Here is a 25,042-nt window from a genome sequence, read left to right on the forward strand (position 1 = left end):
AAATCTTCATATATCCCCTCACTATAAAAGAAGTAATGAAATTAATAGGAAACATTGGCATAATTCCATAAGAAATATGAAAGTATTCTTGGAAGGGACTACCTTCTAGGCGGCAAGTTCTTATTGGTTTAATTTTAGTCCCTAAATTTGATTATCTAACTCTGTCCTTTGGGGCATTATTTATACTATCCACCACCTGCTCCTCTAAAGCTGCAAAACTTTCCCAAAACACAAATTCCTTCAGCAACGTATAAGAATGAAACGATGAAGTAGCAGTATAACTTATTTTTATGGAAATATTGTTACAATATGAAAGTTAATGTCCTACACATGCGATGTGGAAAAGTTGTGTCCAACAATTACCACGAGCGGTAATAGGACACTTAATGCCCTAGCAAGTATGGAGTGGGTGAGTCCCTAATTGGGAATTTCACATCTCAGATATCCTTTTGTTCACTTTCTCAAGCTGGAATAAAGGGTTTAGCTTAATTCTTATGAATGTGTCAGGCATTTATTTTCATGTTAGTTTACGGTCTGATCTTCTTGGAATGGGGTCTTCTGTGAGATTTGAGCAGAGAAAGCACCTTTCAGTGAGAGAGCGCTCATGATGACAAAGGAGTGAAAGGACCCCATGAAGCAGAGCACACAAGAGCCAGGGAGAACCATGAGCCTTCCAACAGACACACATGTGGCATTTCAGGGCCTCTTTGGGAAGCCTGCGAGTTGGAGAGGAATGTTGCTTAGTTAAATACACTTGACTTTTCCATGAAGCTTTTAAGAGCAAGGACCACAGGTGTCCATATGGCCTAAAAGGAATAAGAGGGTAGGGGAGCCTATGGGGGAGGGTGGTTGCACCTACCTATTGCCCTGCTTTGTTCTAAACAGTTCTCGTATACGCTGCTGCACTTGGAGTTTCCAGGCTGTATGAACAACAAATTGCAAAACATTCACAAAGATAGTACACACTCATAAGCTTAAAAAAAACAAAGGCACTAATAAAATTCTCAGCAGAATATATCAGAGTGGTTCACGTTCTGACACAGGAAGTGCCTGAAAGGTAAGAAAAAGAAACTCAGATTTTGGATGAGGGCCTTAAAGTCCTGTCATAGCACCATACTTTGGAGCTACAGTGGTAGGTCTGGTTGGGAAGGGTACCTCTGCTTCTGCTTCTGCTTCTGCTTCTGCTTCTGCTTCTGCTTGGAAGGTCACATTCCAGGATTCAAGCCAAGCATCATCCAGAAAGTATGATTTCCAGGATGCTTGTATAGATACAACCAGGTAGCAAGCCTCTATTAAACTTTGCATGGGCAGAATGGAGCTCAAGTGAACTGAGGCTTGTGCCAGGCTCACCTTTTATCCTTGGAAAATATCCAATAAAAGAGCTTAAATCATCCCTATACATATAGTTTTCTTTGATAATAGAATAGGGATTTCTAGATGCCTTTGAGAAGGTCAGTGTCTGTGCTTTAGAAGGATGAATCTGGCAGTAGTGTGCAGAGGGGTTGACAGAAATTGGAAACGGAAGGAGACTGGAGACAGAGATTGGATGCAAGCTTTTAGAATCATCTAGGCAAGTGAGACTCAGAACTTAGAAGGTGGCAGTCAGAATGGGAAAAGATAGGGTGAATTCAAAAGGTACTTTCACGGTAGAATCTTAGATCTTGAAGACTGAGTTGATACGGGGTCCAACATGTGAAAGAAACAAAAGAGCTTGGTTTAGTGAAAACAATGGTAATGCCATTAATAAACATGAATAACTTGGTAAAGAAATCTGGTTTGGAGTCAAGAAGAAAATGGTGAGTATATAAGTGGATATAAATCAGCAATATAACACAATGTGATGTTACAGCTGGACAGATAGTTGAGTGCTAGAGACAAAGAAGCTGGAGGAGTGTGTCCATAGGTGGCCTGACAGAGGAGTGGTGAGAAACAAAGGCAGAGAGTCCAGAGACTCTCTGGGGACTGAGTTTGGGGGGGAGGGAATGGCAAAATTATGATATAAAAAGAAAATATGCAACTTATTTTGAGCTGCACCAAAAATAAGATGGATTGATGGATAGAGGGACGATAGATGGTTAGATATATGAAAAACAAATACGGTAAAATGTTAAATGTAAAATCTAGATGGTGAGTATATGGATGTTCGCTATGCAATTCTTTCAACTTGTCTGTATGTTTGAAAATATTCACAATAAAATGCTGGGGAAAGAAAGAAAAGCAGCAACTAGAGATGCATGATGAGAATCACAAAATGGAAATGTTTTGCAAGCTAATGGAAAAGATCCATTAGTAATAAAGAAGAGGCAGCCAACAAGTATCAAATGGTGTAGACAGATTCAGAGCATCGAGAAAGGAAACAGATTTGGCAATTAAACCATGGGTGACCATTGTAAAATTAATTTCTATCAAGTTATGAAGCAGAGTTCAGATCCTATTGAGCTTAAGGAAAGTGTACTATGGAAGAGAAAGCAAAGGCTAGAGATAATGCCTTTTAGATATTCACAGACGAAAAGGAAGATGAGATGAAAGTGGGACATTTTTAGTTGGGTTGAGGTAGTCCATGTTTATTTGCAGATATAAGGGAAAAGACCAGTAGATAAAGAGAGAATGAAGATTGAGACAGAGGTTGACGGACAGAAAAAAAGGACAGAGAAGGGCAGGAGGGGATAGGAAAAGGAGCACCAGGGAAAGGGTTAGGTGTGGAGACAATAGCCAAGGGAGAGAAACAAGGAGTACGTGGGAAAACTTGGAGATGGGGAAGGATGAAGTTGAGGGTAGCACGTTGGATTGCCCCAGTATTCCCAAGGAAGTCATATGCTGAGGCTGAGGCTGGGGGATTAGGGGTGAAGATGATCAAGTACAGACTTGGACAGTAATTCCCTCTCTGACCCCAGATTTGAGGAAGATGGGACTTTCTTTAAACTAGCATTTGGAAACCCTCAAATTAAGCACTCTAGAGACAAGGATAGAATATCATTGTTGGTTCCAGTAACAATAAAGCATTACTCACCAAATAGCACAACTTTTCACACCGTATGGGGCAGTAAGCCATCTGCTCTGTGGCTTGGACTTTCATCCGCACATCTGAAACACCACCTGCAGGGGGCGGCTTCCCTGGGATTTCATTGTAATACTCATGATCTTCTTTCTCCTCGGTACTGCCATCAATATGGACCTCCTCACTGTAAGGGAAAAAAGACTGCCCTAGAGGCTGGGTGGGAATTCAATTGCTGTGGGGGTAGTAGAGGGATCAGAACAATGCAAACCTTCCCAAGAAACTGTGCATTCAGGTTTCCAGTTTATAGCCAAGCTTAAGTGATGTCAAACATCTGGATGGGAGCATCCAGATGGTTGAGTTGTTTCATTTTCCTTAGAAAAATAAAGTGGGGTAGACCAAAACAAAGTGCCAGTGTGATACTTTAGTATCACACCACAATGCTAAAAAAACATGAACTCCCTAAATGCAAACCATTTTGTCAGAGGATCATAAAAATACACTTTTCCTGAGTATCTCCAGCACACTTTGATTGTCCCACTTAGGAAATGTTTTGCTCAAAGAAAAAAAATTTAGATACCCCTAAAGAGTGGGAGAAGGATCAAAGCTGATGGTGGAGTATAACAGTTAAGGTAGAGTTTAATAAATATGTATGATTGCTGAATCACTATATTGATATTTCTTTTAGTTTCCAGTATCTTAGAGCAGCTAGAAGTAAAAACCTAAAATCGTAGAAGTGTAACCCATACCAAACTCTGAAATCTATTCTATAACCAATTGTTGTGATGTGCTTTAAAATTTATTGCGCTTTTTTGTATATATGTTGTTTTTCACAAAAAAAGTTGATTGTGATGATAAATGCACAGTTATATGATATTGTGAACCAATGTACACTTTGGATGACTACATGGTATGTGAATATATAATATATATCAATAAAATTTTTTAAAAAAAGAAAATTCAGATATTATTCTTTGTGTAGAGGGTCTGGCCTACTTTTATTAAATTAAGATTAAAAGAAAAATAAAACAGCTATGGCCAGTTATCTTGTCTGCACGAATTTGGAAGTGTATGAAATTCATAAAGAAATATTAGAACCATATGTGGCAAGTGGGCAGATTTCTATAACATGCAATTGTTTTAAAAATGGAAACAGGGCAAAAAATACATGGACTTTTCTTCCAAATCGGAATTAGTAAAAGTTTCTTATGAAACAGAATAAATCAATTCCTTCTGGATTCAACTGATGCCATTAACAACCCACACAGTTTTGCTGGGTTCATTACATGTCACCAAAATGACGGCACTAAGATGTACCTGCTATCCTGGGAAAGTTTCAACACCAAGACCTTCCTGGTAATCCCCCTCCTTTGTCGCCCTACACCACCTCCTAAAAGGAGATCTCCAAATCCAGTGTTTGTTGACACACAAAATGACAAATCAGGAAAAAACGCAATCAAAAAGGCCCAAGAGCTTAGTTTCTCAGGCGTGAATTGTGCGAGCCAGAGGCCTCACTGCATTCCATGCGTGGTGGCATCTGATGAGCCTGAAAGGGTTCAGCTTTCATGTTGGACTTTCTGTGCCTTAGTCAGAACAACCAGATTGTTGGGTCACATCGTGTTCCAACCCTCCCACTAGTTTATCTGAAGTTGATCTATTTACATTGCAAAATAGCATGGTCTCACAGGAAGTTCTGTTACAGATACTTGCTTCTTACTATTTTGCTTTTTTGTACTTAATGCTTTTTAAAATTGATATTAAGGGATGTGGGCATTAAGATAAAGCTGATAAATTTGTTGATAGCTTATTTTATATTGCTAATTAATTCATAACTGTTTGTAACATTGGAATACCAGGGCTTATCCTGTCTTACACTTTAGTGTCTCCTTTAGTCTTATCACAAAGCAAGAGAAAATATCTAGACTAATATGGATGGGAGAAAACTGGAAAATTTCACTACTACTTTATATTGAAACTATGCCTACGTGTAGGAAAAAACTACTAATTTCACTATTCGATTTATAAACAGCATATTAATTTAGAAAGAAAACAAAATACAGTGAATCAAATAAAACAGTTATAGAATTCTTGGCTGACCTTTCACAAGAGGCATTCAAAGAAGGATTTTTCAAGTATTGCTTAAACCGGAGTTCAAAAGCATGTCCTATGGTACTTATGACATCTTGAGCCATTCCATTGTGGCATTCCAATATGTGGCAGGCTGCAAGAGAAAACGAAAAATAATATTATAATACATTTTTTGGTAAAAGAAGTCGACATAAAATCCACAAATACTTCCAGAACATGAATTGGCAACTGAATAAAAGGAAGTAGGTTTACAAGTTCTCTTCAGCTCTGAAATAGTACAAAGTATACCTCATATTTCATATGAATCAAAGAGAACAAACACTCATGTTTTACATCTAAATATCTCAAAACACAAATGTTGGTCAATCAGATATTTTGAGCCCACATTTTTATAAGTAAACTGACCTTTAGTAATAATGAGATAAATTTTCAGTGCTAGCTCTACAATTCAATTACAGGAGATGCTTAGGGCAGTAATCTGATGGGAAGACAGGGTTTGAGACCTTGTCTTTGCAGGGTACATTACAGAAGACTGAAAAAGGGGGTTTGGGTGCTTTAGAATACCACACCCCCAGCCACCCTTCTGCCCAGTCACCGCTACTATAAATTAGGGATAAGTAAGGTAATTCACATCTTTAAATCCCACTAAAGAACCAAAATCAAGATTTTATGAAGGTGTCATTACCAGAAGGTATTAAAATTTTCATTAGATACTTTCTTCGAGAAGTTGTTAATAGGAAGAGGCTGGTTTTTACAAGTAAGACAGATTGGGAAGGGTAACTCATAGAATAGCACAGTTAAACAGGCTAGTAGATCTGTTGCTGCTATGTAAACACAAGAGCTCATGTTAGGGGATAGTAATCTCCCCAACATAATTTTTTCCCATTTTTTGTTTGTTTGTTTGTTTGTTTTTTGCATGGGCAGGCACTGGGAATCGAACCTGAGTCTCAGGCATGGCAGGTGAGAACTCTGCCTGCTGAACCCCCATCGCACCGCCCTCCCCACCATTTTTAGCATCACTCTGGCCTAGGTTAGAGTACGGTGTACTGCTTAGGGCCTTGGAGTATGAAGATTTAATTGAAATGGAAACTTCTTAAGGAAGACTTAGAAAGAGTCCTAAGGATGCTGTAAAAATAGGGCAATCAGCCTCATGAGGAATAAAAAAGGAAGAGTATTAATTTGTATAGCCTGAAAAACTGAGGAATGATGAAAGGCTTGATAGTTTAATGTACACAAAATAATTTTTATTAATTAAATTAATTAATAACAATGAAAATGGAAAACACATGGGCTTTGGGTTTAATTGAGTACATGGGGAATTAGACTAAATACCCAGGGAAAGCTTCTCAGGCCATGGAATTTTGAAACGAAGACTGGAACATATTACTAAAGTGATACCCGAAGAGAAGAGAGATTATCTTTGTGGAATGATTTAATTGTGTTGTGACTTGGAAGTATGACTTTATGCTTTTCATTGCCCTGGAAAGGATTTCATATTTACTTCAGGGAAAAAGTAATTCATTCACATCTGGCAGACTTGTAGCGCCTACAGCAGTAGGTTATAGCAGAACCCACAACAGTGATTAGTAGAACCTATAAGAGAGTTCCTCAGCTTTGTGCTGATAATTATCTCGAGGAATCGCAAATAATTTTCATTCCAGGATAAACTTGACTTTTATTTAAAGGATATATGTCTCTGAACACCTTGGCGAGTGATTTGAGTGTGTTTGTGTGTGAATATATGTGTGTGGTGGTGGTGACAACCCTAAGTAAACAATATTAAGGTGTCAAATCTACAAAGGAGTTATAATTACCACTTCTTACAAGGTTGTCCCTTTAAAGAAGTTCCTTGGATTGTGAAACAGACCTAGAAGCCAATTCTAGGTTTTGAAAACCCAATTAAGAAGAGCTATAAATTCACTATCTTTGGTAACTATTTTATATCAGTCCTTTTTGTTTCTCTCTACTAGCCCTACTCAGTGGCCAACACATAGAAGGCGTCTTAAAAAAATACTTGTTGAATGAATATGTTTTCCTGAATCATGTTGATAATTCTGTCTCCAGAAAGGAAAAATAGCCCTCAATTTGATTGAAGTGAGACTTGCAGGAAGACCCCATAGAAGGCACCCTCATAGCTATGGAGCGCCCCGAATGACCCCCCCCGAATGACCCCTGGGGTCCTTTGTCAAATAGCTCCTCCTCCCAGTCAGGCCTCAAATCCTCAAAACCTGCAAAGTGCCTTGGCTGGAGATGTGTCCTCGGTTTAGGCCAAGAGAAATTGCATTCAATTATGATTTTTTAAAAGGGCGATTCACTTGAATTCTTCTGTTTTTAATTTCATAAATTGCTGGTCTGATTAAAAAGGAAGTCAAGTAACGAATTTTTGTAATTCTCTTCAGATGAAGAATCTGTGATGTCCAGGAGAGATAAAGATGGGAAAGAACGATGAAAGAGGCAGAACATTCAAGGGGAGAGGAGGAGGGAGGAGGGGGGAGGAGGGAGAAGAGGGGAGGAGGAGGAAGAGGAGAAGGAGGAGGAAGAGAGCTAAACTGGACTTCCAGCAGGAGGGATGAAAGAGGAAAGGCGTTTGAAAGGGTATAATGGGAAGAACTCAGTGAAAAGATTCAGATCCAAGGTCCTCACCTGCCAAGAGAGGGCACTGGGTGATCTCTGTTCTCCCTTTTTGCTTTATTCAAATTCTATCCTTCCTCTGCCATAGGAGCTTAAGCCTTTCAAGGAACAGGGTGCATGTGGGCACTCAGGAATGAATTAATCAATCAATCAAACCCACAAACCTACCCTTCACCTCTATCGCTTCTAACACACTTCTAAAATGGGTTACTTATATTGACTCTTCTGATTCTGAGCACAAATACCTGTTTTGAAGTCTGGGTCCTGTTCCTGGGCTGATGCTACCAACATAATTCTCTTTTTTGCTTTGGATGGCTCTGCTACTGCTGTTTTATGCTTTTTTTTCCGAGAAGAGTATACAGGAATAAAACAGTGGTGTCTACTGCCATGAAAGAAGTGGTAATGAACACAGAGGCTGACTCTGAGCATATGTTCTGCCCAGAGGAAGGCAGTCTCACCTCCTTCAGGGGACTAGCACGTTTGATGGTGCTATCGTTGCCTCTCAAAGACATGCTGCTCTTGGTTCTTTTTTAGGCTGGCCTTGGGCAAGGATTGTGAAGCACGTACAGGTACGCCCATTTACCAGTATTAGGCCCATCTCCAAAAGCCTGGCTAAGGAGCTGGGGTGGCCCAGAATTGCCCAAACCTCAGCTAATGGAAAAGGAGAAAGACAAGTATATAAAAAGTCCCAATTTCCAAAAAGAGAGTATGACTTTCCAGTGATACGATAACTTTGCTCTGGAGGCTAAGCATTCATCTCCATGTCTGGAATCAGATGCAGATCTGGGTTCTTTTCACCCCCTTTTGTAGCCAGACAAACCCACAGTTCTACCTATGGGTGTCAGCTTCTGTGTAAAGTAAGATCTCAAAGAAACTTAGGTTCATATTTTCCCTTCTTTTTCATTTAGCACTTAATAGGATAATCATGGACAAGAGGTTGAGAACTATAAAAATGGAGAAACAGTACCTTCTTTATTAGTTTTATATTTGTTTTTAATAGGCCTGCTAGTTTTGTTATTAGAACACTAGAAATTCAAAAGTTCAGCTTCTCAGATGAACCACCAGATGGCGCTGTGGGCCGAAGGCAGAAAGTCCCCCACATCTGACCCCTTGCTGAGGAAGGAATAAGCCCAAAGCAAGGCAGCGGCCAGTCCACAGGAAACCTATCACTAGTTTACTAAACATGAACAAATAGGTAAAATTAAATAGATTTTATGTCTGCCTTTCTTTCTAAAACTTTCTGTAGAAACTCAGGACCATCGCTTTCCTATATCAAGCAGTCCAGGTAAATGGCTTCTGCACTGAGTAGGTTCAGAATAAATATTTACACCTTCTGGAACTGCTACACATTTGGAGCAAGAGGTGAAGAGAATACAGGTTCCCTCTCACTTACAGCAATTACAGGGGCAAGTTTTATTAGTCATGAAGTAAGCTTCCAACATTTTTACTGGGATTTAACATTTTCTTCAGAAGGGACTTGTAGAAAATGAGGAGTTCATGAAAAAGTCCCAGCCAAGATGGAAAAAATGGCAACGGCCCTGACTTGAACGCACTAATATTAAAAATGATACAGCAAAGGGCAGACAGTGGGAGCATTCAGGATCATTAGTTGGTCTTGGCTGCTTGCCTCCACTTCCTGCCAACCATGCTCTCCTCTCCATCCCTGCAGTCAGGTACCACCTTCAACAGTCTACTGAAGTTGTGCTTTCCAAGGTGACCAATGGCCTGTGTAGTTGCTGAGCTGAATGGCATCTTCCCACATTCATTCCCCTTAATTTCTTCTCAGTGTGTGTCTTCTCTTGAGAAAAGACTTCTCTTGAGAAACTTGCTCTCCCTCCATCTTTGTCTCCTGATATGTCCCTTACCCCTGACAGCTCCTGATTCTTCACTGTTTCCTCTCACTCCTCCTTCTTACTGAAATCCTCAGCCCTCTTGTTTCTGGGTTCCTCTGGTGAGCTCGTTCACTCTGAGAGCTTAGAAGTTACATGCATTTTTCCCAAACCTGCACCTGCAGCCTTGGCCTCATTCTCTCACTCATGCTCTCTTTCTTCCCCTCTCCCTCTCTCTCTCTTTCAAGAATCAGTCCCTGGGCTTCTCCTGTCCACCAGACACTTCCGCCTGGATGATCCAAACTCACTAGATTATTTTATTAAGTTGTCTTCTTGGCCTCGTTTTCTTTTTGTATTTATTCAAGGATTTAAAACAGTTTTTTTTCATTTTAAAAACATAATAAATATTTGTTGTAAAAGTTTTAGAAAATAAAAAGGCACCAAGAAGAAATAAAGACTGCACAAAATCTCACTATCCTGGGAAAAACCCAGTTGACAATTTTTGTCATGTTTCTTTCCAATCATTTTTCTCTCTATATATATTTACCTACAAAACATTACCTGGGATCATAAAACACACATTATTTTATAATCTGCATTTTGTACTAAGAGCATTGTGAATAGTTTCCTCATGCCATTACTTATTCTTCTATACTATATTTAGTTATTGCATAGTACTAAATTCTACAAATAATTTGCAATTCATGAATATTAAATTTATTCTGCTTTTTCCGATCACATAAATAATATATGACAATGATCCTTGTGCTTGTCCTAATTACTTCCTGAAATGTGACATTGCTGGTTCAAAGGTATATACATTTTAAGATTTTTGATGCAAATTGCTAAATTGCTTTCTACAAAGTTTGGATCAATCTATACTCCTACCAGAAGTGACCAAGACTGACCACCATGACCCTAAACCCTCACCCATTCTTGGCATTATATGTTTTTTTAATGCTTGAAGTTTGAAGGTGAAATACAATAACTCTTTATAATTTGTGTTTCTTTGCTACTGAGATTAAATTTTTTTCAATTAAAAAAAATTGGGGGTGCTTTGCAATGTTCTTTGTAAAGGTGTGTTTGGTACCTAGAATCAGTCCACCTCATCCACTTATTTGGCTCTGTGACCTTAGGAAACTACCTTATTTTTCTCAACTCCAGTGTTTTCTTTTACAAAAAAGGAGTAATATTACTTCCTACATCATAGGATTATTGTGAGAATGAAATGTGTGCAAATCACACCTGACAAATTCCTGGCTTATGATAAGCTATACAATAAATGGTAGCTGTGATTCCTTACCCTGAGTTTCCATTAGTTTGTCTTTTTCCTATTTGTACAGATCCCTGCTGCCTTAGTGACAGCGCCACTCTCCAAACCACATGGGATAATAATAATAATAGCTACCATTTATAGCGATATAAGACACTTGCTCTGCATACAGTATCTAACTAAATCCTCAGGATCTTCTGATTCTTATTTCTCCATCCATCCTCATATCTTACTGCCCATCAACACCAAAAGGTAGATGTTTTCTGTTCTCATTTAAAAGGTAAAGAAACCAAAGCTCAAGGATGTGAAACCACTTGCCTGCGGTCATACGATGAGAAGGTGGAAGGACTGTGATTTCAATCCAGTCTGACTCTGGTATCTATCTTATTTTGTATACACAGACTGAGAGCTAAAGAAAGAAAAAACTGAAGCTTCTATAAGGTCTATTTCTGATCTCTCTTCTTAGCCCTCAAATCCCATCAATGACTTCACTCAACAGTTCGTATAAATGCCTTTTCAGAATCCCGATGCCAGGATCTCCATGAATCCCCTTCAAGCAGCTCAGTTTAGACAAACTATTCAGGTACCAGAACAGGAGCTTTCAAAGTGAACGTGCTTCATCACAATTCTCTCTGGTTCTCTGTTTCACTTAAGCAGGGGGGAAGATTTGCAAGCAAGTGGATCCTGCTTAGCCGCTGCCCTTGGCAACCTACATTAATCCTTGAAATCCTCACCACAATTTACTGAAAAGCAAATGACCTGCCCAGAGATATTCAGTGCTGATGGCAAAGTTACTAAGCATCTAGATTTCCTGATGTGGTTTTTCTTCTTTTCACCCTGTCCTTTTCATGTTAAGAGAAAAGGCTTTCCTTCTGAAAGGCCTTCCAAAAAATACCAAGCAGTTAGTCTTTAAGAAAGCGCAGGTGATGATGATTAAAAGTAATTTTCATTTTCTGGTATCCTTTATTGTATTCTGTTCCTTTATCCCCATTCCCCTTTCGCTATTTGTTGTCTCTATCCATTCTTCATTATTTAAAGGGAGTTGAATTTAATGGAGCGTTACATATAGTGTTTATAATCTACTCCTTCCTATCTCTTTGAGGCCATGTTCTTTAGGCAAACATTTACTGAGAACCTACTATGAGACATGCTCTGTGCAGCTGATCCTCCTCATTTCATTTCTGACAGTCACAGTAGCTTTCAAATGGACCTTCCCACCTTACGTTTCTCTATGAATCTATCTACTGCATTCTACTGCCAGATCAATCTTCCTACCCTGCTTTTAAATAGCAGTCTCCACCCATTTCCCCAAGGATTAGGTCTCTATTTATTAGCCTTCCCCTATCTGCCCCCTAGATACCTTTTAGGCTTTTACTCTGTGCACAATCTTCATTGCCATGTGTTCTATTCATTTGCTCCCCAGTCTGCCATGTGCATTTCCACCTCTCGGTCTCCTAGCTCTTCAATTTCTAAATTCCACTCCATGTACACTTAATAAATGATTTTGGGGCAAACTCCAATCCTAGGGTGGCAGAGGGTGCTGCACAGCTAATAGGTTCTAGTGAAGGAAAAGAACCAATCTAACACTTGTCCCTAAAGAGAATCCAAATGTCCCAGAATCAGGAATGGAAAGTAATACTAGCTATGTCTGTCAAGAGAGATCCAGTGAGCTGAGGAACCTTAGAACCCTTGATCCAAAGATGAGTTTCTTGAGCAACCTTATTAAATCCTGAGATGATAAATCCAATCAATTCATGCTTCCCTTCATTCAGCTATGCAAACAAAATATTTAGTGAGCATCACCTATATGCTAGGCATTTTAGTGGGTGCTTGGGAAACAACAGTGCACAAAATAAACAGGTTCCTGTCCTCGTGGATTTTCAACCTAAAGTTAATGACAGACATTAAACATGTCAAAAACAGGTAAATAAAAATAATTTTTAAAATGTGGGTAAAGTGTTATTAAGAAGAGAAAGAAATAAAAAAGAAGAGAAAGGAGGTGTTATGACGGAGCGTGTAGGGAGAATGTGCTGCTAGAGAGAGGAGATGTTACGAGTCTAAGAAAGTTTCTCTGAAGAAGAGACATTCAAGCTAAAATCCAAAAGATGAGAACTCCATATTCAAAGTGACAGTCCAAGCTCCTGAACGACAATTGTATAAGTTCAATAGAATCAACACACACATACACATACACACACACACACACACACATACACACTAGCAAACGTCAATTCAGGCCAATAACTTCACTAGTTTAGAACTAAATAGAATTCATTTGGTCATTGGGAGCATGGCAGCCAGCCCCTTCTACCTCAACCAAAGCAGGTTCTTGTTCTATGCAAAGAGATGAGTCCTTTTGGGTTGCGTGTTTTTCAAATGACTTAAACCCCATTATATATTTTTTTCTACTTTGTTCTGCTAGCAGAACTATTTATTCCCAACTCAAATTCACATAATATTTCAAAAACCCAATGTAGCATCCAGTGATCCTCATCACTCTATATATTGCAGGTAACTGTTTATCACTTCTTAAAGTCGGTAAATACCAGCTCTTAAAAAAGTCTAGAAATTGCTTTCCATACCTCGTTGATTAACTGGATCTTTAGCTACGTAGGCAACATAGTCTGTAGTATCCTATAAAAAAGGGAAAATGATTTTGTTTAAAATGAATGGATTGTACTATTGAAAAGTGAGTACATTTAGGACACAATACTGAGGCAAGGACTTGAAGACTGTTTCTGTCTAAAAGGATAAGGAAACCCTCCTAGGGGACATGTAAACACATATACACTATACAGCATAACAATTGTGGAGTCCACATTCTCTTCCCCTTGGGGAAAGAATTTGAATATTAAAAATTAAGAGGCAAACCTTATCACTAAAAATAAAAGGTAATACAGATAGAGGACGTCAGGACACACAGTCTTAAAAAAATGGTTAGAGTCTATGACTCATACATTGAAGGTGGAAATACCAGGGTTTACATGATCACCAAGATGTCATAAGCTAGGAGGTGGCAGCATGATTTCACTACCGTCACCCTAGATATGAGGCACATCAGGAAAAAAGCTGATTAAAGAGGCACACTGGACTTTGTGTTTATTGTCTTGCTTATATGCAATGCAAGTTAAATTAAGGAACACGACAAAGCAAAAATATGAGGTGCTTATTTGATCAAAATACAGTAGAAAAATCCTTTTTTTTATAAAGTGTTCATGAAAAACCTAAGGACAAAGAGAGATGCACTGCTGACTTTGTAAAAATAAAAAGCCATGTGGTATTTTCAACTTTCATTGAAAAGGGTAAGTTGATGAATGATAAGATTTTAATAATTAAAAATGGTTTTTGTTATCTCAGGTCTCAGGGAAAAAAAAATACACACAATGCCATTTGCAGATTAAAAGTATGACTCTCTAGAGGAAAGATGCAATCCGCTGGCAGGAAACAAATGCCCGTGTTAGTAATACTCTCAAGGACAATCACTTAATAACCCACAATGAATCACACAGGAAGCAGAACTCAGGGTCAGCATAACTTGTCTCAAGCTATTTAAAAAAATAACACACTCCTAAGTAAATTTCTCATATGTGAAAAAAAAAGGTTTGAATGATCTTCTAAATAAAGAGGGGTCATTTCTACAAGCTTCGCCTTATTTTAATTCAGAAGCACAGCCACAATTGCTGGGGACTTAGCCACTGTTTTCAAAGTTGATGAGGAGGTATGATGCCAATAACACTGTCAGGTGCTTTAGATACTGGAAAAAGAGGCCATTGGACCTTTCCTGACCTCAGTTTCATCATCTTCAAATCAGACTTTCATGCAATTACAGTTCTAAAATTCTATGACTTGTAAATATCTAGGAGAATTTAAGTCTGTTAAAAGTAAGGCACAAATAGGGGGAACATAAGAAAATGTATTTAATTCTGACATACATGAAATGCATTTTGGAAATGGAGAAAGCATATCTGGATATAGAAGCATTGTCAAGAACTGTTTGCAGTGCTGATAGAAGGAAAAAAAGTGAGCTGTTTTTAGGACTATGGTAAAGATAAGAAGAAGCAAAGTCAGGAGTTGAGAAACCATAGCCAGTATTTTTAAAATTTTGGAGGCAATTTGATAGCAAGTTTACTACAACTGGGTCAGAGGGACTTCGTTAACTCATCTTCCTGCTGTGCTCAGTTAGCTATGAAGTTATAAATTATCTCAGTGAGATCCTAAGCCCTTAGGCAAAAACAAATATGGACATTAGTTAGTAATAGAAGGTGATAGTCACCATTTATCACTATGTGCCAAACATGTGCTAAGCACTTTACTTGCATCATTTCACTTAATTCTCACACCACCATGAGGCAAGAGTAGTCATTTCTCATTTTATCGATGATGACCCTAACACTTAGAGGGGTGAAGTCAGTCAAGACTACTTGATTCCAAAGTCTGGCACTATACCATAGCGCCTCCCTCACCTGAGGGTACAACCACACTCAGGGGATTCCTATTGCTTTTGCTTATAGGGGCTTCAGATTGCTATTTTAAAGTCAAATCAGGTAGTACTTATTGCCATGGTTTGCTAATCCCCAACCTACATCATTCCTCTTAACTCTTAAGAACACCTAGGGCTGGAACTGAGACTCTGTAAAATTAGTTTCATGTGCTAAGTTTGTTTTCCTGGAACCTACAATTTCCAGAGGGTTCCTAGGCCAGATAAATCCTGAAACCCAGAGGGACAAGCCTCTCCAAGATTATCAACTAACTGCATCCCCCATCCTTTAGTGTCGACACCCTTTCTCAATATGAAAAAGGCAGAATGGCATTTCCTAAAGAACCTTATAGATTGGAAAAAGGATCAAAGGAGAAGGAATTATGCTAGAGAAGTAAGATTAACATATGACTATGACTACTGCATTACTATTATTGATATTTCTTCTAGCCTCAAGTGTTTTAGAGCAGCTAGAAGGAAAAATCTGAGCTAGTGGAATGGTAGCCCATAATAAACTCTGAAATCTTGTTCTGGCACTATTTGTTGAACTGTATTTTGAAAAGTACTACTTTTTCTTTCTTTTCATGATATACATATATTTCACAATAAAAATGCTTTTTAAAAATGTCAAATCAGAAGGCTTGCTTTTCAGCTGTAGAGAGCACAGGGATCCCACTCAATTCTGCAGGTATAAACTTTCCCAGAGTGGCTATAAATTCTTTACTGTTGTTTTTAGTGGTGGCAATGCCTTGGTGAGTTGAAAGAACTAAAGGGAAAGCAGATTAAAACAGAGTGAAAAGAATTAAGATTTGGGAGTAATATGATGGGGATTGTGGAAGGCATGTTTAAAGTAAGTGAGGATTTGCTTGTCAATCCCAAAACGACAACAACCCTTGAAACCTGAAAAGGGAAAATTTAGGGCAAACACCAATCATTAATTCTCACACTAAAATTATAGAATTCATTTAAGTATCTTAAGAAAAATATTTTAGTTCCTTTGTGGCGGAATGAGCTATAAAGGGCTAGGAAGAGAAAAAATAAACGCCAGCTGGTGTTTTCAAGCTGGATTCAATTGACCTTCTTTGCTACCCAACATATCCCTTGGTGTCACTGTTGAGGCCACGTTACAAGGCTAAATGGATCAGAGATCTGATCTAGTAGAGTGCTGGGTGCTTAAACTGACATTGCAGCTGCTAAAAGCTGGCCACCTTGGATGCCTCCTGCTTGCAGAAAATCCACAATTAGACATCTGTGGACTCTCTGGAATCTCTTGGCGGGGGAAGGCGGAGCTCTTTTGTAAATTTGGTTTACTTTCAAATGGTAGCATCATGGAACTATACCCAAGGCTGAAAGGTGAGGAAATGGAGAAACCCAAAGGGAAAACTGATCATTCACTGATTTAAAAAAATGATAATGATGTGACATCGTGTAAAAGATTTTCTTCTGTCTGCTTCATAAGGAGGTCATCCAGGTTTGATGTGCTTAAATACTTCAAGTCACTGTTAGCCAATGTGAAGATAAGAAATTATTAAATTATTTTTAATAATGGCATTTAAATAGCACTTGGTTATAAATTTCACACAAAACAAATTACAGCAATACCAAGTGGAAGAACTTGCTTAAATACTTTAGATGCTAGTAACCAAAGCAATCACTACAACAGGGCAACTTCAGAACTTTACTACCTTTCAAGATAGGCAATTTATTTTTTCCTTTAAAATATTTAGCATAAAGTTTAAAACACATCAAAGCTTTGCAGTAATACCTGCTGCCTGGTTTGGTTTTTAATCACTTGTCCATACCATTTTTGAGTTTCTGGGTTATATGTCCTCTCATTTATGACACTAAATTTCATTCCTCAATTGAAAGTGAGAAATTAAAAGTGAATCGAAAACATCTCTTGGAAAACTGAATTTCGTGGCCTTTCTTCTAAAGGGTATAATATTTAATAATACACACTTTGCAGAAAAGAAGGTAATACATTCAAGGAAAGAACAAGTTCTATATATGTTCACCACATGTTTTGTTGATGGTACTGATGTTCAATCATTCTGAAATTGTACTCTGCCTTCTAGTCTTCCATATGCTTTCAGGTACAGGAAAAAGACTTAGGCTATCACTAAGGGGCAAAATTCTCCTCCGAGTCTCTTAGTTTAAGGCAATTCCTTACTTGTTCAGTTTTAGGTTCCCTCGCTTCAATGCCACTCTACTTTGCTGTGGTGCAGAAAGGATGCAGTAGGGAGTCACAGTATGACACTCTATTCTGCAAAGTAGCCTAGGAGAGTGCCCATTCTGTCCCTCACAAAGTGAATGAGCACCTCAGTAATAAGGAACTGTAAATTCTCCTCCATGAGTAGCCTCGGTTGACAGTTAGAATGGCGAATAAGCTTCCCTCATATGCCAAATCCAACTGATTAGTAGTGTCTGCCTAGTACCCGAGTGGAGAAGAATTCTGAGACAGGACTGACAGTATATGAGAGACACTTTCACTTTCCACAACTTAGAAGTTACTAACAAGAAGCTTCTCAGATGATAGCTCCATGGCTAATAATACATCAGAGTATTATTAGCTCATCTGCTAACACTGTTATTTTTGGGTCAGCGACAGGGAGTATTTTGTCAAAAACAGGTTTTTGAAGAAAATAAAACAAATTTTTGATTACCTGCTATTTGTTACTCCTTATAAATTGTAGTACTATATTTGGAAAAGACATGCACTGGCTCATATCCTTTACATGGAACTTTTAATACTTACAAAAAGAACTTTTATTAATCCATACTTACAGGATCCCCTCCAGAAGCAAATGAAATAGACTGCATATGATGATTTGCAATAATCTGAAAAGCAAAAACAAATTAAACACATATGATGTTACAAATTAACTATTAGACTTGGTTACATACAGTCCAAAATGAATGGACATACATTTGTCTGCTTTGACTTTGCCTGCTCAGCATCCCTTAAGAAACCACCCCACCCAAATTCTATAATCAGCCTGTTTAGACCATGAGGTCAGGAAGTTTTGACATGCCCAGCTCACTGTCCCTCCCCACCCAGGCGGATACAAGTTTCAGGTATAGGAAATCAGAAAATGTCATCCTTCTGCTTACAGCAGAGCAACCAATGTCTTTTGGGAGGAAATGGGATGGATAATAGAAGAGGAAACATCTCTCTGGCACTAAGAATCACATAAGCCCACGGCATTTGCAGGCCATCTTTTGTTGCCACATGGGAAAAGCCTGCTAGAAAATGAAGCTTTCCTTCTGGAGAAAATCAGAGCTGCGAGTTAAAAATAGAAAAAAGTCTGGTGGCAACATTTGTTCCATCACTTGAACCAGTAAATACCTCCCTCCTTTTTATTTTTACTTAATTTTTAGATTTTATTTATTTACTTATTTTCGTATAAGTTAGTTTGACTGGTTTCAATTATTCACTACCAAAAGAAATCTGACTAAGGCACTGACATTAAGACTGCCAATATGAAACAAGACTACCCAAATGAACTGCATTTGTTAACCAAGAAGATGTATTTTTTACTTGGGATTGTAGGATTGCTTGCCTAGGAAATAAAGTGTAATGACCAATATGAAGAGTGTATTTGTCATATTGTTTTGAATTTCCTTAAAACACCAATTATACACCTACTGGCTCATCCTCTTTACAAGCACTAGCATTCAAAAATTCAATACACAGTACCTAACGATAAACTATCAAGGACAGCCCTGATGGATTGATTCCTCTATAAATGTTCATAGAAAATTCCTTCCATGCTTGTCGACCCTGTTTCTCAAAAAACATATTTGTTCATCCAAATGTATTGGACTATTTGGATTTGGTCACTACTTTAAGAAGTCTCCAAATTGTTTCTTGACACACCAGGACAGACTACCTTTTGATAGCTGTCAGTCAGACAAGCTAAACCCCTCTCTCTAACCTAAAAGAAGAAACCCTCGAAACAAAAATAAAAGTGGTAAATATGAATTAATAATTTGATCAGCAAACTTCTTCAAGAGAGCATATACTATGTAAGTAGAATATTTATGTGAAACTTTATAACAATAAATTTGAAAAACAAATGAAATGAACAATTCTAGAAAATGTATACATTTCAGAAATAGGTCCCCAAAAGGAAAATATCTAAACATATCAATGACTCTTATATTAACTAAACTGGTTTCAAATATTTACTCCAGAAAACGGTATACCCAGATGTCCCTGTAGAAAGTTTTCACCAAATATTTGAAGAACAGATAATTTTCATCTTATACACAATGATCCAGAGTAGAGAAGAAAGATGAAAAGCAACACAACAAATTTTATGATTACAGCTTAACCCTAATACTGCAACTGGACAAGGGTTGCACAAAAGATGAAAACTATGGGTTAGTCTCACTTATAAACATAGCTGCAAACTACCCTAAATATAATGTTAGAAAATCAAAGCCAAGTAGGATTTATTCCAGAAATGCAAGGCTGTTGCAATATTAGGAAAAAATCTATTCACATAATTCACTACAATAACACATTTAAGGAGAACAAAGCACATGTTCATCTCAACAGATGTCAATGAAGCATTTGGTAAAATTCATGAAAGAAATTCTCAACAAACCAGGAACAGAGAAGGACATTCTTAATTTAAAGGGTAACCACCAAACATCTCATTAATGGTGAAACCTTAGAAACATTGCCTTTAAAGTCAGAAAGTCTCATTTTAACTTCTGTTACTTAACAGTACAAGAAAAAAAGAGAGTTTTAGACTAAAAAAGGAGATAAAATTGTGATTTTTACAGGCCTTATAAATATCTATATTCAAAACAAACAAAAAGTGATTCAACTGATAAATTATTAAAAGAAATAAGAAATAACAATGCACATTTGATTGAAGGCATCAGAGAGCTAGGAAGGTTTTGAGAACTTGAGAGGCCAACATAATGGGGAGAAGGGAAGTGAAAAGAGATGAACCGATATTGAACATTGCTTTCTCTCTTCGGACATTTGCCAATTCACAAGTGACATGTAAGAGGCAGAGAACTAAGGCAGCCTTACAAGACTAGATAGACAAAAATTAGAGCTCAAGACCCAGAGGGAACCTGGCAAATGCCCCAGCTTTAACTGGGGTAGCTGAAGACTCTACCTTACAAGTAGAAGTGAATAAGAACTTGACCAATTCTCATAAAGTCTGAAGCCCAACTTTAAATCGATCCAATCACTGACTAGATCAAGTTTATTTATTCCTACCTTAACTCTCAACTAGAAGCAAAAGTAAATTACCTTTAGAGAAAGATAACATCATCCAGAGCCTAAAATTATCTCAAATTTTCACATCCAATGTCTGACATTCAGAAAAAAACACAAAAAATCCTGGTATAGTAAGGGACAAGAATGGCTAAAAGATAAAGGAAAAAAAAGATTAAAAAAAACTGGAAGAGTGGTCAGACTAATGGAAAATGCTGAAAAGAAAATAAAAGACATATAAGACATGGTAAAAATTATATATATGTATGTAATTACACATATATTTGTAATATAATTGGAGTTCAAGAAAGAGAGGAGAAAAGGATAAAGAGAGAAGCAATATTTAAAGAGATTGTGGCAACAATTTTCCAAAATTGACAAAAGGCATCAAGCCGGAGATTTAAGAAGCTCTGTGAATCCCAGCAGGATAAATACAAAGAAAACCACACATAAGGATCTTACAGAAAAACTGCTAAAAACAAAGGAAAAAAAGAAAGATCTTAGAAGCAGCTAGAAAAAAAGATAATTATATTCAAAGAAGCAACAATAATAAGACTGACATTTCTCAATAGAAAGGAAACGAAAGTCAAAAGTCATTAAAATTTTATCTCCAAAGTGCTGAAATTGTTCACTGAGGATTCCATATGCAGTGAAAGCATCCTTCAAAAATAAAATTAAAATAAAGACAAACAGGAAGTAAAATAATTAATTACCAGCAGACCTATGCTAAAGGCAATACTAAAGGGAATTATCAGGCAGAAGGGAAATTATGCTAGAAGAGGTATGAAGACAACAGAAAGAATGAAGTGTAAACAGTAAATATGTGGGTAAAATTAAATTTAAAATACTACATAAATAATATATATTTTTTGCAGAGTTTAAATGTTGAGTTCTTCAAGGATGCCCATTCCCAAAAGTATACTGGAGATCTTAGCCACTGCAGAAAACATGGAAAAGAAAGTAATAAGGATGGGAAAGAAATAAAACTGTTCCTATTTATAGATAATGTAATCACTGAAAAAAAAAAAGAAAATTTACACATAAATGATGAGAATTTACAAGATAACTTGATAAGGTCACACTTACAAGGTTAATATACAACAAATTATATTGCTATACACCAGCAACAATTAAATAATAACATTTAAAACATGGAAACCATATATAATAGCAACATTTAAGAAGAATAAATTTAACAAAGAATGTATAAAACCTCTACACTAAAACTGAAAAGCATTGAGATAAATTAAAGAACACTTACAGAAATGGAGGCTATGTTCTATGGACTGGATAATTTAATATTGTAAGGATGACCCTTACCCCAAAACCAATTGATAAATTCAATGAAATCTTGATCAAATATTTTGGTTGTGAAAAATTGACCACCTGAATCTAAAATTACATTCAAGTGGCCAAGACTATCTTGACAAGAAAAAAAAAAGATGGAGAACTAACACTAAAAGATTATCATAGCTTTTATTATAAAGTTATGGTAATTATGACAATGTGGTATTAGCATGTGTTTATTAGAATGAACAAGTAAAACCAAACAGAGACTATCGAAACAGACCAACACATATATGAATACTTTACCTATCACAGAGGTAAATTCTTTCAGGTGTCTTCATACCTCTTCTAGCATAATTTCCCTTCTGCCTGATAATTCCCTTTACTATTGCCTTTAGCACGGGACTGCTGGTAATTAATTATTTTACTTCCTGTTTGTCTTTATTTTAACTTTATTTTTGAAGGATACTTTCACTGCATATGGAATCCTCATATGCAGTGTAGTACTGTTTACTACAAAAACAGTAGGAAAAATGTCTTTTACAAAATCTGGTACTGGGTCAATTTAATATGAACACAGAAAAAAAAATAAATCTTGACCTCTTGCTTTATATCATACCTAAAAAACAATTCTAGATTGTAGCTCTAATTACGAAAGTTACAGCAATGCTTCTAGAAGATAACATAGGATACCACCTTCAGGACAAAACATTATAAAATGAACAAAAACAGCACTAGTCTTAAAGAAAAAACTGATAAAGTGGACTACAACAAAATTAGGAACTGCTATTCCACCACTGATGTCATTAAGAGAATGAAAAGGCAAACCACAGAATGAGAGATCTTGACAAAATAAATGAAAGAGAGCTTAAAAATTAGTAAGTGAAAGCCAAACAACGCAAATTTTAAAAGCAGGCAAAGGACATCAGCATTCACTTTGTAAAAGAGGATATCTAATACACCAATCAACATACGAAAAGTTCTCTACCTTCACAGTCATCAGGAAGATGCAAATGAAAACTGTAATAAGTTATGAACTCACCAGAATGGCTAAAATTAAATTTAAATATATTGTGTCAGGATGCTGGTGTAACACAGAATGTGGGGCAACTAGAAATCTCACATGCTGCTGTGCAAATTGATGCAACTACTCTGGAGAATTGCTTGACAGTATTTATTAAAATTGCTTATATAAGATGACTATGCAATTTACTCTTAGATGCATGTCCAACAAAATTATGCTCATATGTGCACCAAAAAAATATGTTCAAGAAAGGTAATGATTGCCCTATTCACAATAGCCCAAAACTGGAAACTATCCCAAATGACTGTTCGATTCAAGCAATAAACTCCAATATGGCATTAATGTCATGTAGTATGCTTTTGAGCATAAGAAGTCAGACATAATGAATATATACTGCATTATTTAGTTTATATAAAGTTCAGAAACAGGTAAAATTATTTTGTTGCTTTCAAAATCAGGATAGTGGTTACTTCTGGGGCACGGGAAGAGGGCATAAGTGGTTTCCTGGGATGATGGAAATAGTATTCTTAGTCTGGGTAGTGGTTACACAAATATTTCGTGATAATCAAGCTATACATTTATTATTTGTGCACTTTCCTATATCTATAGCATATATGTATATGTATACACAGACATATATATGTTTTACTAAAAAATGCTTATTAAAAACGAGAATATCAGCATACAAAGATCATTTGAAAGTGTCATTTCCATATATTAGCAATAGCCAAATAGACACTGTATTGGAGGACAATTATATTTTACAAGAGAACCTAAGAATAAAATTGATTAAGAATCATGTAAGACTTTTGGGAAAACATCACTGAAGGATATAACAAGAACTAAACAATTAGAAAGATGCATAGCATCATTATGGACAAGGAGACAATATTGTAAAAATGTCTATTCTCTGCAAATTAATTTACAGATACTATGAAATTACAATAAAAATTCCACCAATGTCATTCAAAGATCTTTTCAAGCTACTTACTTCTAAAATTCAGAAGGAAGAATTAATGTGCAAGAAGAGGAAAGCCAATTTTTTAAAGAACAAAGAGACAGAAAAAAAGTTCAAATTTGACTGCATAAAACTAATTTTTAAACTTTTGTATGAGAAAAGATCCGCTGACCAGGACAAACAACAACAGGCCAGAAGAATATACTTATAACATGCAAAACAAAGTATTCATATAGAGAACAAGTACAGAATTCCTACAAATCAAGAAGAACAAAACAAAAAATAAAATCAGCTAGTTCACAGAAGAAAACAAATAGAATCATTCAACAAACAATCTACAAGAAATAATGTCATGGATAATAAAACAAGACACCATTAAATTGATGCATTTATCAAAAGTCAACAAAATCATGTGTGGAGAGGGTATGGATATTCTCAAACATTGCCGGGTAAAACATAAATTTGAACAGCAACTTCGGAGAGCGATTTGACTGTACTTACCAAGACTAAAGTATGTATGCTCTATAATGCTGCCTTTCTACTTCTAAGTGTTTACTACAGAGAAACTTTAGGACATGTGTATCCATGATTCATATCAAAATTTCAGAAATTGTCCAAGGTTTGGTCGATATGGTATATCTGTGCAGTTTATCCATACAATGAAATGAGGTGAAAACATAAAATATGTTTACGTATACTAACAGCTAAATCTTCAAGACATTGATGACTTTTTTTAAGTTGAAGACAGTTACGTACAACATGCAGAATGAAACACAAAACAATACATTTTTCACGAATCTATACAGATCTATGTAAATGCAAAGAAAAAGAATTGAAAGAATTCACACCAAATTGATAAAAGTTGCGGAAAGCTACCAGAAATTTACCTCCTGGGGGAAATATTTCTTCACTTTAACTTTTTCTAAAAAACACGGATTATATACTTAGGATTTGTGAATTTAACAATTTCTTTAACGGCATAAACTAGAAAGGCAGAATGCTTAAGACAGATCAATTTTTAACAGGTTGCTCTGTGGTCGAGAATACTGTCTGGTTTGGAGACGTAGATTTAGAAGTCATCAGCACATAGACGGTAGTCAGCAACCACAAGAGCAGATGTGATTGTCTAGGGGAGGAGCGAGAGGGAGAGAAGGAAGAGGGGAGGAGGGAAGAGGAAGATGAGAGGATTGCGAAAAGGTTTAAATACTGTTTGGGACGCGTGGGGTATTTTCAAGTTTACAGCA

At 36.9% G+C, this 25,042-nt stretch overlaps 1 protein-coding gene across 1 annotated transcript in view; it reads right to left on the reverse strand.

The window, feature by feature from the left end:
• SHC4 (SHC adaptor protein 4) overlaps positions 1-25,042 on the reverse strand; it is a 134,421-nt gene that overhangs the window by 14,703 nt on the left and 94,676 nt on the right. Inside the window, exons 5-9 of the mRNA XM_077127818.1 lie at positions 18,078-18,131; positions 13,399-13,450; positions 5,093-5,216; positions 3,011-3,182; positions 860-920 (exon numbers count right to left, since the gene is read on the reverse strand). Coding sequence (XP_076983933.1) covers positions 860-920; positions 3,011-3,182; positions 5,093-5,216; positions 13,399-13,450; positions 18,078-18,131 — 463 coding nt within the window. The remainder of the gene's footprint in view (positions 1-859; positions 921-3,010; positions 3,183-5,092; positions 5,217-13,398; positions 13,451-18,077; positions 18,132-25,042) is intronic.

Source organism: Tamandua tetradactyla, chromosome 14 (assembly GCF_023851605.1).
Source record: "Tamandua tetradactyla isolate mTamTet1 chromosome 14, mTamTet1.pri, whole genome shotgun sequence".
NCBI classification, from domain to species: domain Eukaryota; kingdom Metazoa; phylum Chordata; class Mammalia; order Pilosa; family Myrmecophagidae; genus Tamandua; species Tamandua tetradactyla.